We start from the raw sequence: 19,526 nt of genomic DNA, 5'->3' as shown, positions 1-19,526 counted from the left end.
GGTGGGGGGATGGACGCGACAGCAGCGTGTCAGCGCCTCCACAAATCTCCTCCACGGTCCCAACTTTAATAGCGTGTCAGGCATCACAACTGATGCGATGGGGGTCACCGTGAGCCTATGCGTCACCATAACGAACCCTCCCGGTGGCAAGCGGAGATTAATGTCCCAATCAGTGATGCGGTCAAATCAGGAAGAAGGGAAAAAAGGGGGGAGCTGCGTGACTTAAGATCTACTGTGCTGCAAACAAACGCAAAAAGGCGTAAAGTCAAGGAGGACACATTGTTTTGCGTGAAACTAATCTCATTCCCAGAGATGGATGAAAAGTTGCGCCCCATGCAGCGCCTTTCACATCTGCGGCGTGACGCATCAAGTACGAGCCGCAAATCAGAGTTTCGCCTTTTTGATGAAGAACCGTTTTAATTGAAGACCTTTAACTTTAAAGGAATACACCCTACATTTAAATTTGCATAATTACATGCAGATATATAGAAAATCGATGCTTTATTTAAAAGAAAAATGATAAATTTAGCTGAATATTTCAGCAAGCATAAATAAAAATCCTTCAGACATAGTTGTGGTATTTTTTCATAATCATCACAATTGGGTAAACAAAAGTGGTCTGGCTGTTTTAAATTTAAAAAACTAAGTAAATATGTTTACTTTTTCTGTCTTGTGGTTCTTGGCTAAAATAAGTTTTTTTGTGTGATTTAAAACAGGCAAAAAAAGATATCACGTGTCAGCCTAAAAAAATCCAAATGTTATCGATTTAGTTCTCAGTGAGTGACAGCAGCCTGGCATGCAGATCAGAGCGCCATACCTGCACGCTTCTTCTCATCCTTTCAGTCAAAACATCGAGTCTTAAAAAAAACTTCATGAAGATGGAATCCAAAAAAATGTGGAGGCTTCTTTTGAGTCCTGCGTAAAAGCTGCGTCTAATATTTGGCGCACAGATCAGCTGCAGAGTGTCAGGCTCGGTTTACCGGCCACAAGTGCTGCTAATAAATATTCATGACGCTGGCGCCTGCGCTTTCCCCCCGATATGTGAGCGCTTGTCATTTCCAGACTTGTGCGTAAATACATTTGAAGTGGATGTTTTTCCTGCGCTCCTATTTGATCTGGGATCTCCGGCCGCGCGCCGTGCAGCTGCAGCCTGCAGTCAACACATCTTTTACGGGCATTTTCGTTTTCAGTGCGTGTGTATGTTCAGTGTAAAGTAATGCGACAGGGCTATAAAAGTGGGAATCAAACGAGAGAGTTTGCGTTCTGTGCGCTCCGGCTCCCGCGTGGAGGCTTAAAGGTTTTAAGGAGGAATATAAAGTCTGCAGGAATTTAGAGACAAACGAGCTTAAATTTAAACAAAATAAGATTTTAAAGATTTATGGTGTCAGTTTTTTATTGACGGATTTTTTGAGGACATTTCTGTGCCTCATGCGCGCTGCTTTTAACACGATATTTATTTTTCCGAACGCATATGTGAGATTTATTTTTTCCTTCTAAAGCTGCAACATTTCCAGAGGGCTCTCGGAGTGCGCCAATGGAGCATCTGCGAAAGAGACCAGGCTGCCAGTGTTAAATAGAGTCGAAAAAAGTCATCTTATTGCCATCCTTCATTTATCCCCACATTTAATAGTCCGTGAAAAGGAAATATGAATACATTTCAATACATTTCAGCAATTCATCTGAGATGGTGGATGATTTAAAGGCATCCATTTGATTTGATGCCCTCCTGTTTTTGAGGTTTTTTCTCGTTAATATAATTATTATTTTTAATTTTTTTATTTTTTTTTCTCAGTTCAGGTGCGTCCGGCGTGTTGACAAAAGCTGCAAACAGATCGTGGCTCTGTGCGCACTGGCAGCGTTAACCATGATCGGTGGCGGCTGCTGATGTGATCTCTGCCTAATGGGGCGGTCAAGCGAGCTGCAGCCAGGCACAATGAGGAGGAGGAGGAGGAGGAGGAAGGAGAGGGAGGGAGGGAGGGAGGGAGGGAGGAGGAGAAGAAGAGGAGCCTGGCTCTCCCTCAATCTATAAAATCCAAGGAAACGCGGGACAGAAAATAAATTAGATTTGAAAATTAGATTCCCGAACAATTAGGCTAAGCAACATAAAATGGTTTAGTCCGGTTTATACACTGAGGAACAACCGCCGTGATTAATCGATTTAATTTGCACATTCCTGGAGGGCAAAGTGTTTGATGTTAATTTTGGATAAACTGAAGATGCAGGAAAAAGGGGAGGAGAGCATTTAGGAGTTATTACCGAAAAAAGTTGAGCAGAAAAAATAAATACAAAGGTGGAATTTGGTTACACACACTTGGAGGAAAAATGTGCGTAAAACCAAAACAGAAAAAAAGTAGATTTTTCTTCCCAAATGCACCAAGAAAAAGTCAAATGCATAACATGAGTGTGTTTCTGAATCCTTTAATATAGTACGAAATGTATCCAAACATTTTTCGTGTAAACTAAATTTTACATACGAGCGCATTTCTCCATAAATACCGATCATTTCTAACATGTCCTTTACATGCGGATAAATATGGAAAATTGAGCTACTTACATGTAATAATACTTCCTTTCAGACAAAGCAATTGACAGAGATTTTTTTTTATATTTATCACGTACATAAACAGATTGACACGGATTTTTTTCAGGCTTTCACTACACGATTTATCGACATGACATTAAATAACAACAATGATACTGTGCTACTCAAACTGGACGAAAAATGTTGCACTTGGAGAGGCTACAAAAGCACATTAATACTAAGAGTCGGTTAGATCGACGTGTAGACTGTAGTAATACTGAATAATTCACATTTTGGTACACAACTATAACATTCTTTTTTCCCCTCTTAGAGCCGTTTCTCCATATATCAAGAGACCACATTTTTTTCCACAAATTCCCTTAAACTGTGATAGAATTATTTACAAAATAAAATAATACATTTGGCCAACTTGGTGAAATCGTTATGTACAAAAAATCCGGAGATAGCATGCTTATTTCACACCTCTGTCTCTCTCTTCCTTTCTTTCTTTCTTTTTTTAATCAGTCTTTCAGTAAAAATATTGAAGGAAGGGGGAAAAAGGGGGTCCGTGCGTCCTTTTTGTCCATGCATTCACTGACATTAAGGCGGCCTTTAACTGAACGCATCCGGTTATTTTCCCATAGTCCACGCTGACTTTTTAAAAATAAAAAAAATCTTTTTTTTTTACAGTCTTTTTTTCTTTTTCCTTCTTTTTTTGTCAAAAATATTCACACGTACCATTCATTGAAATTCGACGACAGCGTGCTGTGGCTGGTTGTGTGGTGGACTGCTGAAGCTGCTGGTGATATGGAGCTGCTGCTCTGGTTCTCTGTGGAGGGGGACACTATGGTGGGGGGCGTTGAAGACTCGTACCCTGAACTGGCAGCTGGGGAGGGCTGCGATCCTGGATTGGTGGATTCGTGGACCTAAAGCATAAAAATAAATACATTTACGATCTTTGGAGAGGAAATGCAAATAAACCATTCATATAATTTTTTTAAAATATGCAATAAAAGCAAATTTAATTTAATAAAAAAATCTCAATGGTTGGAAATTGTTGTTAAAAACACAAAAGAGAGAAAATCAGATTTTACCTTCATGTGTTTTCGCAGGGAGCTGGGATGTGTGTAGGATTTGTCGCACATTTTGCACAAATAGGGTTTATCCGACGTGTGCACGTGCATGTGCTTCTTGCGGTCACTGCTGTTTGCAAATCGTCTGTCGCAGCCGTCAAACTCACACTTAAAAGGCTTCTCACCTACAACGATGCACAAAAACAAACAATAAACATATAGGAAAATTTGCAATTTCGTGCGTAAAAATAAATAGCTTACTTTTTTAAAATTAACTTTTTAGATTTAAAAAATATAGAATAAATTAAATATGATGTAATAAAATATTCTTGTTTAAAATTCCAAGCAATAAACAAATATTTTGATGACAGCTAAAGAGGCTGCATGCAGTAAATAATAATAATAACATGCATATTTCAGATGAAATGTTGTCAACATTATTTTGCAAAGAAATTCAAGCTTTTTTAAGGGAAAAAATAATACAAATGAATCTTCAATCTGCGCTGCTTACCCGTGTGAGTCCTTTTGTGAATTTTTAGGTTTTCCGAGCGCGCAAAGACTTTGCCACAGCCGGGGAACGGACACGGAAAGGGCTTTTCTCCGGTGTGCACGCGGATGTGATTTACAAGTTTGTATTTGGCTTTGAACGGCTTCCCTTCTCTGGAGCAGTCCTCCCAGTAGCAAACGTGGTTCGTCTGCTCCGGCCCCCCCACATGCTCCACGGTCAGATGGGTGACGAGCTCGTGCATCGTGCTGAAAGTTTTGTTGCACGACTTTTTGGGGTTCGTCAGCTGCTCCGGTTCGATCCACTTACAGATGAGCTCTTGCTTGATCGGCTGCCTCATGTATCGGAAGAAGGCCCCGGCTCCGTGGTGCGCGGCCATATTCATGTTCATGGGGCCGTAGCCGTGGAGCTGAGTGGAGGCGTAGTGGTCGGATCTCGGGCTCGTAACGTGGCCGTACTGGTCGGCTCGCCCGTACATGTCCCCCGAGAAGCCCAGCCGCATCTGGCTGTTGACCACGTTGGAAGACGCGTGGCTCGCCGCTTGCTCGTGCAGCCCGGGGAAGAGCAGGTGCCCCGCCGCATCGGAGTGTCCATGTGGCCCTGCGAAACTCCCGGAGGCGAACAGGCTGTGCTGCGCCCCGGTGGCATCCCCGAAACCCCGATTTCTGAAAAGAAAGTCCCTGGTGGAGTTGAAAGCCGCCGTGGAGTAAGAGCCAACGTGGGTCGGGTGGTGGTGGTGTCCCAAAGCGGCTGCCGCGTAGCCGGGCGCCTGGGAGGAAAAGGCAGTCTGTCCGGAGCCGATGTCGTGGGAGCTGTGGTTGATTTTGAAGGCGCCCATCCCGTCCGCGAAGGGGTTTATCCCCAGCGCCACTTCTCTCTCCGTGACTTCGCCTGTTGAGTGATGCCGCGAGGAGCCGAAAGTAGTGACTCCTATGGTGGGATACTGCGGTCCTGCGTCCAGGAGCATCTTCAGTCTGGACTCGGAGACGACTGAGAGCAGGAATCAAAAAATCACTCACGGATATTCTTCCTCCCCCCTCTCTCTCGCTGTCTCCTGCACCTCACTGGACTGAGCAAACTCGAATCCACAGATTTTTTTTCTGTTTACTTTCTACGCCGCGCTCGGAATCCCCCTACAACGCTCATCCGATGCGCGCGCAAAATCATGTATTCATGCAATATTGTCTTTTGCGGTTTATCTTCCTGGGGCGCAACTTTCACCTACTCAGTCTGGTGGTGAGCTCTAGACTGATAGTCGCAATCATTCCTGCAGATAAATGAATTGAAAAGACAACACACAGTCCAGCCCTGATGAATGGGAGAGGAGGGGGGTGGTCACGTGGCGGCGCAGACGCGCGTTCATTGGCGAAGCCCCTTTTGCACCCAATAACACGCACTCACCAAATAACAATCCACGGCGCGGGGCCCACACTTCTATTGGCCTCCTTACATCATCAGTCCCAGATATTGTGGGATTGCTGACTGAGAATTTGGTTAAAGGGCTGAATAACAACAAAACAAAAGCGTAAACGCACGTTTGGCTGCAGCGCGCGGGGAGTCAGAGCGCGCCACGCACAGAAAGGAACATGTCAGGTCTTCTTCATGAACATTTGAACATATTAGGTTTGCAAACACGCCCCTTTTTGCTCTTGAAAATACAAGAACCACGCGTGACTATTGATCAATTGGCGATAAACAAAACAAAAATGAGCGTCTTTTTTCTTTTTTCCTTGAATAAGAAACGTAATCATCACTCTCTTGGAATGTCTACTAATCTGTCACCTTTAAAAGGAATCCCTATTGTTGTCTGCCTTTCACGCTGTCTCTGTTTCCCAGTCAAACCCTCCCAGAACATCTGCGCTTTAAATTTCCACGCCACGCTCACCAGCATGCTGTGAAAGCGCGCCTTGAATGCGCAGGTCAGCGTTTAACTATTTCGCAATTCCAAATGTGTCCCAGTAACAGTTTGGCAGCTTGCACTCTTGCAACTTACTCATGCTTTGCAAGCCACTGATGCATATGTGCGTAAAAAAACGTTGTGAGCTTTCGAGGTTACAAAGTGGGACTTGCGGCGCGCGCTGCAGGAGTCTCCGGCCAATGGAGTTCAAAGCCACATGCGCAACCACACCGTGCAAAACCATGAAAATATCTTCCCAGCTACTGGTTTGAGCACGCTGGAAGTCTGCCAGCAAGCAAGGAGAGGACGTTTTTCAGTTTTCTGTTCAACAAACACACCCAAGTGTTGTCCGTTTGTCTGTATTCTGATGTGGAACGTTTGGAGGGATCTCTCAACAGGTGGAACGCGGTAAGAATGGCATTTCCGTGGAAAACTGAGGTCACAGATAGCACTAGAGGTCAAGCAAACTGCAAAGAAAATGGAAGCTGGAAAAAAAAATATATTAATTTATTACAATCCACAAACCTGAAGCAGTTTTGTAGATTTTATGTGTTACCATCCAGCGTTTCTACAAATTTTACTGGGAAAGTACAAAACCAAAGTGAGAAAAGTGTTGGCAAAACCCTGTGTTTTTGTTTTTCAGCCCACACACTTAACCTTGCTTATAGTATCCAGGCGTGCATGAGTGAGTAAGTGCACAACTTGGACCAGAAATAGCACCGCAGAGTTTTGCATTACGCTGCTGTGCGGCTGCTTCAGAATGCTTCAGCTGCGCGTCCCGTGGATCTCGCGCGTAAAGGCCTTTCAATAAACATCTTCGGGATCCCTCGCGTCTCCAAATATTGACTCAGTTTCTAACGCGCGGGATATGACACTGTCAGCAAAGGTCTTGATGAGTTAATGCATGCACCATGGTAATATTTTTAACTCAATTTTTCATTTTAAAGTTAGCCAAATGTTTTGGTCAGCTCCGGTGCTGCAGAGTTTCCAAATCTAAAATAAATACATTTTTAGCCAAATAAAGAGACAATTTGTTACGTTTTTAAACATTACTAAATATGAATCTGGGGCAAAGGAAAGCCAAAATATATGTGGATAAAATGTTTTTTTTTATCAAGACACCTTTGAAAACTGACTAAATTTCCACATTTTCAATATATTACACTGTATTTTCACAATACTACAACCACCTTTTTTCAACTTTTCTCTTCCAAACTTCCAAAACTGTGCACACTGACTAAAAGAAGAAGGATCCACATCAATACAAGCAACATCTGCTATGCTGACATGAGGATGCAGCCAACAAAGAACTCTTTCACACACTCCAGTGTAAGATTCCATCAGTCGTTACTTACAGAACACTTTCTTTTTTTATTTTTTTTTGGTCTTTACTGTTCAACGGCACCACCTCCTGTGACCCTTGTGTGCAGTCGTCCTCGGTCATACAGCAAAATTACCCCGGATCATAACAACAGGTCTTGTCCATTACACTTTTCTCCTCGGAACAATGATCGCGCCTCGCCCTTTTCACTAATAAGACAGACGGATTCCTCCGGGCGGACCCCAGAACCCACAGCGGAGTGAAGCAAACCACTGGATCTGCATGTTTCACAGCGCATATCCATGCACTCCGGACTATTTTGAACTCCGACGTCGAGTTTTGCAGCGAATAACTTTTTTTCTTCCATCTAAACCGATCTTTTACGCGCGGAAAGCGGTGCGTAATCTGTGCGTAAAGTTGGTCTGCATGCGCCGTGGAGTAAAAACAAACACCTTAGTGTATCTTTTGAGAGTCGTTGAACTTTTTTGAGTCATTTTGCATGTTTCTGTGCCGCGCGCAGTTTAATAAGTGAAAGTGAAGAGAGAGAAACACATTTTCTTTGCGTTTATTCACCGCCATAAAAGATCGAAAAGTCACCCGTTTATCTGGATCAACTTTTTTCTGAGTTTTATATTACAAAAACCTTTTGCATAACAACTATTTCTTCTCCCCAGCTTTGCCTCAGGCACTGCGCATGCGTGCTGGCTGCCGCTGTCACTAAGACATTTTTCATCACGCTGGAAACTGTCACCGGTGACGTCAATCACAGAGCTCTGACCAATTAGAGCGCGCGGTGATTGTTTAGCTCCACGGGCTGCAGCGCCTACCATGAATCTCTATTCAGTATCAAAGCGTCCTGCTGCTGCCTCTCAACCGAATGGGATTCCATGTTGTCTGCAGATAGGCTTAACTTTATAAAGTTTTTTCCTTTATTTTTTTTTTCATTACGATTAAAATATATTTGTCATCATCATTATTATTTTGCCTGCTGTCAAGTTATTCTAAAATTAGGAAGTAATGAGCGTGGATGCCTTGGGAAGCCCCGTGATGGACCCTACGTTTTCCAAACGGAACACGGCGCTGAGATTAGTTGACTTGGCAGGGGCTCACCACCATCACCATCATCACCACCATACCCCTCAGAGCGTGACAGGCTTCCCGGGGTTCAGCAGCCATCCACACTCAATGGCTCACTCGCACCCTGGGGAGATTACTGCGGAACCCCGCCTGGGGCCGAGTCCATTCGGGCCAGAACACATGGGGCACTCCGCGGCCCTCAAAATCAGCCCAGCCCATCATTATCCCCACCACCATCACCACCACCACAATCATCATATGGCAGGCCACAGTGAAGTGGTCTCCAGTCAAACGGGAGCTTTTGGCCCGGTTCAGGCGACATCGGTCCCTTATTCTATGTCTCACTCGGCCCAGGCTTTATCCGCAGGTAGGGATTTCCTCTTCAGGAGAGATCTGACAGCTCAAGCCATGCCAGTGCTGACTGACCAGACTGCTGGTTCAGCCTCTCACCACGGAATGTTTGTTTCAACAACAGGTAGCTATCCGGGACACTATGGTCATCACCCTGACGCCGGGAACCATACAGCCCTCTTCTCCGGACTTCACCACGAGCAGAATTCGAGCGGATCACCGGGTGGCCAAGCCCTGAATGGACAAATAAGGTTAGGACTACCTGGAGAAATGTACGTTAGATCGGATCACTTGAGTCAAGTAGCGAGCTCCAGGGCTGATCCGTTCTCCGCCTCGCCTCTGCATGGCTACGGCGGTCTGAATCTCAACATGAATCTGAGCGCTCACCACCACCACCACCACGGAGCCGGCGCGTTTTTCCGCTACATGAGGCAGCCCATAAAGCAAGAGCTGATCTGCAAGTGGCTGGAGCCGGAGCACTCGCCAAAGAAACTTTGCTCCAAAACTTACAGCACCATGCACGAACTCGTTACGCACGTGACGGTGGAGCACGTCGGAGGACCGGAGCAGGCGAACCACATTTGTTTTTGGGAAGAGTGTCCGCGGGAAGGCAAGCCGTTCAAGGCAAAGTACAAACTTGTGAATCACATTCGGGTGCACACCGGGGAGAAGCCGTTCCCGTGCCCGTTTCCCGGCTGTGGGAAGGTCTTTGCGAGATCGGAGAATCTGAAGATCCACAAAAGAACGCACACAGGTCAGTGGAGATCAGATTTTGCGCGCATCATGCATATTTTATGTGCAAAGTTAGCGCGTCATTCATGTGTGGTGAAAAATTAGAGGCACTTTAATATGATTGAAGCACAATTTTACGCGTAAAATTTCCAACATTTTCTTTGACGTGAATCCGCCTGCGCTCCTGACGCGCAGCAGCGACGAACCACCTGTTTGAGTTGCTCCCAAGTTTCTTTTAAAGGTTTGATGGGGGATATAGTGGCGCGGATCAGTCAGGCGTTTGATGGCTCAGCCTCTTGTTTACACCACAGCACAAAGACTGAGGCCCACGTCATGTCTTGTCAAAAAGTAGCTTTTGACGCATGCCAAACATGCCTGCGCGCTGAAGTTGGAGAGATTCATTCCCACGTTCAGTAATTGATATAATGATGTCCTATGGGTGGTTTTACAGTCTGCTTGTCCATCTATTATTTTAAGAAATATTTACACACAATAAATTTGACATTTTTCTTCTTTTTGAATCCTCTAAATTTATTATTTTTATTTAAATTTTATACCTTTTTTAAATACAATTTTATGGTTTTAAACTCCACTTTCAAGTTTAAAAAAATCAATCATTTGGCAATTTCAAAAGGATTAGCAAATGTTCACGAACGCATGGCTGCCTGCGTGCACAGACTGGCGGATATGAGATTCAACAGCTCGGAATTAATAGCAAAATCATATAATGATTCAATATGGCTGCCTGTACTGTGAGCCAGTGACGTGCTGTGTGTATGGGAGGGAAAGCGGGCCTCAAAATGTCGAGTCAGACTTGTAAATTAATACTACAGTCCCCCTTTTTTTATCATCGGTGGCTGCATGGCGCTCCCCCTCTGCAGCAATTCTGTGCCCCTATGTATTATTCATATAATTTGCTCACATTACCTAAGTACAAATCTGTTAAATTATTTCTGTGTGTTGACTCCCGAGGGGCCTGGTCTTTGGTATCATGTTTAAAACCTAACCGAAAGTGTGGTTATGACTGGGGCTGCCCCTGGGGTCTGTTCCTCGACGGTTTCTTGTACTACACTAATATCCCTGATTGGCCCTCTCAACCCAACAGCTGAAGGTCAAATTGATATTCCACCCGCAAGTGTAATTAGACAGAAGCAATTACATATTCTCCAACGCTTTAATAGGAGGAGAAAAATCAGCGAACGATTCCTGCGTAATTTATTCAGATTGTCTTTTTTTAACCCCCACTCCCCCCCTTTCTGCTTTGTCATCTAATCAGGTTTTATATTTTAATAAAAAGCTAAAAACAAATTCCGGCTGCAGATACCCAAGGTTGCATTCTTTTTTCCCCCCTTTTTTTACCAGGCCTGTCTCATGTCAGTGATCATAACCTGAATGTTTTGACGCGTGCGCGCGCCGGTTTTGAACCCGGGGCAGTGGGGGGTTCACCCCCTCCCCCAGCATTGATTTACTCTTAAAAAGTAAAAGTGAGGAAAGTTTTCTTCCTCTGAATAACAATAATAATGCCATCATATGATATGATAATAACGTCAAAAAGAAATGAATTATTGATGTCCATATTGATCCTAATCTTGTCTCCATGGTTACCAACAGGTGAGAAACCCTTCAAATGTGAGTTTGACGGCTGCGACAGACGCTTCGCCAACAGCAGCGACCGGAAAAAGCACTCCCACGTCCACACCAGCGATAAGCCCTACAACTGTAAAGTGAGAGGCTGCGATAAGTCCTACACGCACCCCAGCTCCCTGAGGAAACACATGAAGGTGCACTGCAAGTCCCCGCCGCCCAGCTCGGGCTACGAGTCGTCGACCCCTTCCCTGGTCTCCCCCTCCTCAGACTTGGGCAGGGAGCCAGCGGGCTCCTCGGTGCTGTCCGAGCCGCTCGGCGCCTCCCAGTCAGCCAATTTAAGCGAGTGGTACGTGTGCCAAAGCTCAGGTGCCAGCGGCGCCCAAACACCCCCCAGCGGTCAGTCCACACCGGATCACGCAGAGGAGCCGCCTTACAGAAACCCGCAACCGAGGGATGCGTTTTAGCGCAAAAATAATAACAACAACAAAAAAGGTTTGGCTTTGGCCCCAGCCTACCTGTGAGGCCCCACTGGTCCACTTTTTGTGAATGAGCCACCAAACAGACAGCCAAGACACTTAACCACTGTGGAAGGAAATGTCCTCTCCTTAAAAACGTGCGAACTTCAAACCGCAGTTATTCCAAACCCCGCTGGCTCTGTGACCATATCCGCCCGGACTGCTCCACTTGCGGAGACAGTCGTGTAATTCTGTTAGAGAGAAGAAAAAAAATCACTATTGTAGGCTCTAGGCATGTCGGTGTAACATGAATTTGTAAATAGAATCTTGAATATGTTTTTATTTATTTTTGGATCTGATACTGATTTTTTTTTTTTGTAAAATCAAACCAAAGTGCACGTTTGAACATGTACATTTGTACATTTTTGTATAAGTTTTAATGTGTCGATGTTTTGTAAAAGTCTGTCTGGGCAGGTTTTCTCACCTGCAGCTTCTATTTGTACAAACATTTATGTTTACATCTTTTTTTTTTGGTCCCTGACATTGTGCAACAATTCAGTTTTTCATATCTACAGTATATTTGGTACAAAACGTGGATTTCCTAATGTTTTTTTTTTGTTTTTTTAAGTGGGCATTTTGTGACTTTTGTATACCTGTCGTCAATATTTTCTTTTATCTGAAATCGATCGGCACTCAAACTCCGAATTGCCTTGTTCTTTGTGAGTATTTTGAATAAATCATATGATAAAAGAAGGAAATTTAGTGTAAAGAGTTAACAAAAGGTTTTTTATCAAAGTTATTTTTATTTTGTTTTTTTTAGCTTTTTTTGGTCTTAAATCATTTTAAGAAAAAAATGTTTCATTTTACTCCAAGGGTTAAAAAATGCTCAAACACAAAAAAGTAAAATGTTATTTATTTGTTTATCTATTTATAGCTATATTCCAATTTGATTTTATTTCCCTCGTGCTCTCCACTTGTGTTGAATCTCACCTCCTCAGCTGAGTTTTTCTTTTTTTTTCTGCAGACGTGGGCAGAGTTTGATGAAAGGCTACAATATTCGGATCCAGACTTCAAAGAACATTTTGCACAAAGCGCCATTTTTTTTTCACGACGGTGAATCCTCATGGTGAATTAAGATTTCTATAGAAATAGCCAAGTCAAACTCAAATGATATGGGGCCAAGTCCGAGGACTCAAAAGCGCGCTCTAAAGAATGTAATATTTGCTTCCCATGGGGTAGGAAACGGTAATCTATGTCCTTTATGCTGCAGAGCAGAGCGGCATAAAGAAGAAGAAAATATTCTTTTGCTCTGGGCCTACTTTACGACAATCAAAGGAGAAGCCGCTTAGCGCAGTTGTCCCACACCATAATAGACTCGCTTTGCAAGGAGCAGCTCAAAAGATACATTTAATCATAATTCGGCTTTTATATGAAATACACAAAGACCTTGTCTTTTAAGTTTAAGACGCGCAAATTAATTTTTTAATTCAATAAAATAAGTTTTCTTTCTAATTATTTTAAAGATTTGTGCGTAAAAGCGCATTTTTTTCTTCTGTAAAAGAAAAAAGTTTGAGCTCAGCTTAAAAAAACTGATAATTTATCTTTTTTTTTTAAAGTAAAGGAACAAAACAAACAAGAGGACAGTTGAGTCTCAATTGAAAGAGTCTTTGAAGTGGGACTTCATATCAGAGGGATTCTTCTGGGTCGTCTGAACGACGCAGATGACACGGAAAGCCTTTTGTCAGCGCTCTTTTTCTGAGCTCCTCTCCACTGGGCCGCCTGAAAGCTCCCAGCTCCAGTCTGCGAGAACCAAACGAGACGCACAGAAACAAGACAAAAAAAGAGCAACTCTTAAATTAGGTTTGTAGAGGGTTTCTGGATTTGGAGGGAAGGAGGAAGCGTGCGTAAAAATGCGAGAATCGCTAAAATCGTGCGCAATGGAATGGATTAGTGGGATTTACACATAATTTTAAGAGCAAATATTGGGTTTGGGTGAAGTCAAGCTTAAATCTGAAACTGGTTGTATGATGTGTGCGTTTTAGCAAAGAAAAAAATATGAACTTTTAGCGCGCAAAGCCTGCAGGGTCTGATTTGATAGCAGGTCAACAATCAAGAACAGGTGTGTGAGAGGGCGTGCACGGAGACTTCCCTTGCACGAATGCCACTCCAAGAAAAAAAAAAACAAAAAGAAAACATGAACTACTGTGCAGTTTCACCGGAAATACACATTCACATCCATCCACAATGAATGGAGTTCAGAAAGAAAAAAAACTGAGAGGTGGGAGGTTTAAAGTTCTCAAAAAGAAAGAGAAAATGAATTCATTTAATTTTTCTCCTTTGTCCCCGCCAAAGCTGCATCTGAAGACTCATTTAGGTGTGAAATATCATTTCTTTGTAAAATAATGGAGGCGGTAATCCGACTTCCGGAAACTGTCCAGCATTATTGAACAAAGCCCCTTTAATAGGGGGATTAGCAGTCTTGGAGTAAAAGGCTCGCCAACCCCTCCTCCCCCCTCCCCCCTTCTTTTACCCCTCCAGTCCTCCCCTCCGCCCACCCCACGCTCCAACTCCAACCATCAGCACCTCCGACAGCAAGCAGGTCACAATAATCAGCGATGAAGTGGCCGAAATTGGCATGGAAATTAAAAAAAAAGAAAAGGACAGGTGCAACAAAGGCCCCAGCGGAGTTCCTAAACCCAAAAATTTGACTTATTTTTTTTTCATTGGTACCATTCAAAAGGCAAATTAATTAAAATATGAATCATAAAAATAAGTCATATCATAAAAATACGCATGACGTGTTTAAAAAAAACCTCTTAGAAGTTTAGGAGTGCGCAGGCGTGAGGTCAGAAGGCAACCTCACCTCCACAAGTTAACCCCAATATTTTAATCTGATACCAGTCAAGGTTTGCTCCACCAAAGGGGTGGTGCAAAACTCACGTGACTGTGATATATTGGCTAGCACGAGCATCCGTCGAAAAGATTTATGACAGCCTTTAAAGCTGAATTCACTGAATTCCGCAAATAAAAGCAACAAGAGGTGAGGCGGGTTTAAGGCCGCGGTGTGTTCCTGCATGTAGCAGACAAAATGAGACATAAAAGGAGGAGAAGGAGGAAGGAAAAAAAAAGTACACATGCCAATGGGAGCCTTAAGACCGCCTCTTTTCCTTCCTCCCCCCAAACTTTGAGGATTACCGTCAGCCACATTTCAGGAAAATAAGTTATTTTATGAGCCTTCCAATGCGAATCAGCCCCCCCGGCAGCCTTTAGGCCCGAACACGAATTTCTAACAACCTCCACATTATATAGCAGAATGTGCCACATACTTCACACCTGCGCTCTGAATAGCAGCTCCCTTTCAGCGCGCGATACGCCTGTTGGCCTTGCTCTCAATGCAGCTGCACGAGTGAATCAGCGAGCCGCTTATTTGGTCTCTTTTGATGTGAGATGTCTCATTTGATGTGGCAAATCTGAAACCCAACTAGTTAGCAGCAACTCTGATGACTTCTATTCTCTCCCGCGAGCCCTTCCGCCTGCGCGAGGGAAACTTGTTGATGCAACTTTTCAGTTCCAAAAGCAACCTCTATTGGAGTCTCAGTTTGAAGGAGATCACGTGAAGAGCAAAAGGAACCCATTGGGGTTTATAACATGCACATTTTCACTTGATTGTAGACAGTACTTTCCCGCAGGATTTAATTACTTCCCGTGCGTAAAAATGATTTTAGTTTAAAGTAAAAAAAAATAATAATTAAAAGAGATAAAAAATGTTAGTCACCCCACAAAAAAAGTCACTCAAAACACCCCCACCCCCGACGTTTGAAACTCACAAAGAATAATATGCATAAACAACAAAAAATGGAGAACGTTTCCATGTTTTACGCACGTGCAGTAATCATATCTGAAATGTATCTTCCTCTGCAGAGCCCAGCGTGACTCACTTGTTTGATGACAGTGGTTTTGCTCGTTTATTTCTATTGTAGTATTAATGAAAAAACAAAAATGAAAACAAATAAACACAAAAAATAAAAATAAAATGGAAAAAAATGAGGCGCGCGCCACCCATCACAGGTAAACACTTTTGGCAATTTAGAGAAAAAAGTAAACACAAAAAAATTAAAACAACACACAATTTGTCAAATTAAAATATAAATAAATAAATAAACATAAATAAATATATATTTTTTGCGTTAAAGTTATTCTGAACTTCGAATAGCCTTTGTCGCTAAATATGAGGAGGGAAGAAAAATCGTACAAAACCACTTTTCTTGACTCCGTTAAGTGCCTCACAAACAAGGAAATGGACCGTTTTAGGACAAAAGGAACCCTCCCACTGATTTCGCCGGAGCCATAATGGCAAAAGTGAGTTCACACACTCGATTTAAAAGCAGAGACAGTCGCCATATCATCATATATCAAAATAACACCCAGTATTAAGCGATGCAAATGCTGGCAGCATTATGAATCATTGCTTTATCTGCACTATTTCACCCGTCAGATGAAGGAAATATGTTCCAAACAGACAAGCAAATGCACAGTTTGAGGAGGAACATAATGCATGTGATCACTCTAGCAGTATCGAAAGACTTTGGGTCATTTCGCCATCTCCCGCAGGAAAGACATTACGCCTCTCGTATTTACATACTCTTTAATATTTGTCAAACATTCATAAATTACACTCTAATGAAATGTTCGACGGTCCTTGGAGATGGAGCTAATGAAGACTCGCTTTTGACACATCTTTGTTAGGTTTTGATACCACTCCTTCTATCACGCTCTATTAACTATTATTATGCTCATGTCAGGACACCGCTGACACGTTGCGACACCAGGATCACCTGCTGGAGGTGGGCACCTCATGGGATGTTAAGGACCTCCATCTAAACAAGTCATGAATTTAGATTTGTTTCTTTTTTTATGCAGCAAAAGTGAAACAAACCCAACATGACGCGATTTTTTTGTCATTTTTGTAGCTTAAATGTGTATTTTATGTGCTATTTGTCATTTTAGGCATTTAATTGAAGTAAAATATTATTAATGAAATGATACGTTTAATATTTTTCACAAAAATAATCGCAAAACGGGCTTATATTGATATATTTTTACTGTGCGCAAAGCTGCTTCTTTCTGTGCGTAAAAGACTTTTGGAGATGAATCAAATAGAAATCATAAAAGATCTTCATTTTTTAGTAAGCATCTTAATCCTGTTTTTTTTTTTACTGCAGAACACACGGGTCGCGGGTCGAGAAGGACCCAATGAAACGCACTGTAAAACGCAGCTGAATGGAGGTTTTGTCAGCGCAATAAAATAGATCCTTGGAGACGTGTTTATTTGACAGAGCAAATCCGCAGCGCGTCAAGGTTGTCATATTCCCCCCTCAGTGTTCAATGCAAATGCCGGGGCATAATCAGATGCAGCAGCATGACGCGTTTATTACTTTGTCAATCATTTTGGAGACCAAAGTATTGAAACAAAGCGAGTCCGCTAATACAATTAAAGAAAACTCCTCCAGCGACAGAGCTTTTCAACGCCTCACTGAGGTCAAAGAAGCAAAAAAATGAATAAAAAATAACCTGGAATCAAAATAGTTTCAGAAAATCTGAAGAGACACAAAGAAACACAATTTTTAATTGATAAATGTCCTGATTGATTTGTGTAAAACGCGTTTTTTAGTTTTAACTATAATCCACCTCTTCAAATAAGTTATATTTATGACGTAACTAACAGAACCAAAGTCTAAAAGTTCTTTTAAGAAAATCCCCACTGGGCCTGAAATCCACACATAAATTAGGAGCAAACCATTTTTTTTAAAAAAGGAGGCCTCCAAAAGACGAACTACAGCAGAGTAGAGAAGTCGTTCTCCTCTCACAACATTAGTGTGTCACTGTGTTGTACTTGTGTTAAGAGCTGTCAGGAAATCAACCCTTACCCAACGTTAGAGGCTGTCTAATTTCAAGGCATAATTAACTTTATGCTCAAAATCAATTGTTTCCTGTACGCAGCCAGGGTCCAGGACTGCAAGCGGCGAGAAGCCTATTTGAGCATGAGAAAAAGCAGGAAGCAGCCCTACCTGCCACTCATTAAGACCACAAAAACTCAATACAAAGAGGGGGAGGAAGAGGGATTAGACCTGCTCGTTATACCTGCCGCGCAATTAACACTACTTATTCTTCTAATCTCTCTGTTCTGGAAATAATTGAACTGACGAGAAAAAAGCTAAAATACGCGCAACGCAGAACGCAACATTTTTAGACAATAGACACTTTTTCGGTCAAGATAATAATAATAATAACAATAATAATAATAATAATAATAATAATAAGTACATTTTGTATCCTTAGCACATTTTCATTAATAGTCAAAAAATACACACAAATGCATTAATCGTGGGTGCTTTTTATTTTATTCCAAACAAAACATATAATTCAAATTATTTCGTGCTTTATTTTGAAACATATATGAAAAAACAATATTTTGTGATTTTCATGCAACAAGGTTATTTTTTACGTCCTGCCATCTTTCAAAATAGTGTTAAGCATCTGATTGTGCGTTTTTTGTGCATCTATTTTTATTATTAATTGTGTTTATTTGATGGTTTTTCTTCCTGCATTAACAAAGTGTGGGGAAATTTACAAAATAAAAGCATGTGAAGACGCACAATAAGCTACATTAAAATTATATTTATCATATTTGGAGGCAAGTATGGCATATTTTTGATCAGATTATTGATTTATTGTGGTATTATTTGTATTTGGAGCTTTTATTTTGAAATCGTTGTGAGGTGAAAGTCGCCTGCGCTGAATTAGGAGGGGTGGAGAGTCCAAAACCCAAGAGCCGGCAGCTGATTTGTGGATATTTCTTCTCATTTTCATAAGAATCAGGTAGAGAAGCAGCGTTTCTCCTCCTCCTCTATGAGGCGGGTATACCCCCCCCTCACCCGGGACCCCCTCCACCCCGCCCTATTAGAAACGGAGGTAGCTTCAACCCTTTGTCCCCGTTGTGTTGTAGGTGAATCGGAGCACACTTGAACTGAAATAGGACTTGACCTTTGCCTTTATGTTTTCCCCCAATGTTTGTCTAAATCACAATTGTCTTTTGTGCGCGGACATGAGCGGCCGCGACACGTCTTATTTAGCGGATGGATGATCCTGGTCAGACGGGGGAGAGAGGAGACAGTGGCTCATGTGTTTGGAAACTTCTTTAGACCAAAAAGAAAAGAAAAAAAACGTAAAGAAAAAGTTTAACAGAAACTGTTGCCTAATAAAAAAATAAAAAAACACATTATTAATTTATCCTCCCTGTCTGCTTTCAGAAAAAAATAAAACCTTTCCATGCGTCTTGACGCACTTGCGTCTTATTGCAGGAGCTATAAACTTCTCAGCAGCCATGACAGCAGAAAGGCGCATCCCTGCTGCTCCAGAGGAGCTCTCAGAGGTGGGATTCACGCCAGATAGTGTCAATAAAAACTCATATACACTATTTATCAAAGCAGCTTCAACCTTTAAGCAGTATACTGAAAAAGATAGATGGGAGATAATGATAAAGGGCGTATAAGGGCAAAGAGTAAAGCCAACAGGATGGAACAAGCTTTATAGTGTCATGAAGGACACTAGAAATAATAATAATAATTTAAAAAGGTGTTTCTAGTGTCACCTCGTAACACAAAATTGCGTAAAATCACGCGCGGCCATTTATTTGACCTGACAAACTGTCACGTGGAATTAAAAAAAATGTTTTTATCTTAGAAAAGGAATAAAAAAACAATAGTTAATTACCACATTTTGAAGAATCCTTTATTAATTGTATTTCTTTTGGATAAAAAAATCTTAGAAAACGTTCCAAAAGTATTAATATTTGATTTATGTTTATTTTGAATGTTTATTTTAAATTTTTTTTGTTTTAAATAAATAAAAAAACTGTATTTTAAAATTTTGTTAGTATAATATATTTTAATTTTAACTATAGATTTGTTATCCACAATGTATTTTTTTTTTATTTAAAATCTAATA

At 41.9% G+C, this 19,526-nt stretch overlaps 2 protein-coding genes across 3 annotated transcripts; one reads left to right on the top strand and one right to left on the bottom strand.

Moving 5' to 3' along the window:
- Positions 1-2,402: 2,402 nt before the first annotated feature.
- Positions 2,403-5,389, bottom strand: zic1 (zic family member 1 (odd-paired homolog, Drosophila)). The gene is made up of 3 exons (XM_024279773.2): positions 4,106-5,389; positions 3,616-3,779; positions 2,403-3,447 (listed from the first exon to the last, which is right to left on the bottom strand). Exons 1-3 carry the CDS (start codon positions 5,064-5,066, stop codon positions 3,250-3,252), a joined length of 1,323 nt encoding a protein of 440 aa, XP_024135541.1. The 5' UTR covers positions 5,067-5,389; the 3' UTR covers positions 2,403-3,249.
- A 1,176-nt stretch (positions 5,390-6,565) lies between these two features.
- On the top strand, positions 6,566-12,277 carry zic4 (zic family member 4). 2 transcript variants are annotated; one of them, XM_024279772.2, is made up of 3 exons: positions 6,566-8,761; positions 8,870-9,499; positions 11,089-12,277. In XM_024279772.2, exons 1-3 carry the CDS (start codon positions 8,335-8,337, stop codon positions 11,526-11,528), a joined length of 1,497 nt encoding a protein of 498 aa, XP_024135540.1. In that variant the 5' UTR covers positions 6,566-8,334; the 3' UTR covers positions 11,529-12,277. The 2 variants fall into 2 exon arrangements, with proteins under 2 accessions (XP_024135540.1, XP_024135539.1); XM_024279771.2 differs by having other exon boundaries at positions 8,335-9,499.
- The last annotated feature ends 7,249 nt before the right edge of the window (positions 12,278-19,526 follow it).

The sequence above is a fragment of the Oryzias melastigma genome, linkage group LG20, assembly GCF_002922805.2.
Source record: "Oryzias melastigma strain HK-1 linkage group LG20, ASM292280v2, whole genome shotgun sequence".
Taxonomy (NCBI): domain Eukaryota; kingdom Metazoa; phylum Chordata; class Actinopteri; order Beloniformes; family Adrianichthyidae; genus Oryzias; species Oryzias melastigma.
The sequence above is the reverse complement of the archived record's forward strand: the minus strand, read 5'-3'. Positions and strand labels throughout refer to the sequence as shown.

Bases quoted from the DNA above. Each gene is read 5' to 3' on its own strand.
- zic4 (XM_024279771.2), top strand. From the start codon at position 8,335: ATGAGCGTGGATGCCTTGGGAAGCCCCGTGATGGACCCTACGTTTTCC. The intron at 9,500-11,088 runs GTCAGTGGAGAT...GGTTACCAACAG, and splicing joins CCACAAAAGAACGCACACAG to GTGAGAAACCCTTCAAATGT.
- zic1 (XM_024279773.2), bottom strand. From the start codon at position 5,066: ATGCTCCTGGACGCAGGACCGCAGTATCCCACCATAGGAGTCACTACT. The intron at 3,780-4,105 runs GTAAGCAGCGCA...GCATCGTTGTAG, and splicing joins TCACAAAAGGACTCACACGG to GTGAGAAGCCTTTTAAGTGT. The intron at 3,448-3,615 runs GTAAAATCTGAT...TTTATGCTTTAG, and splicing joins CCCTGCGAAAACACATGAAG to GTCCACGAATCCACCAATCC.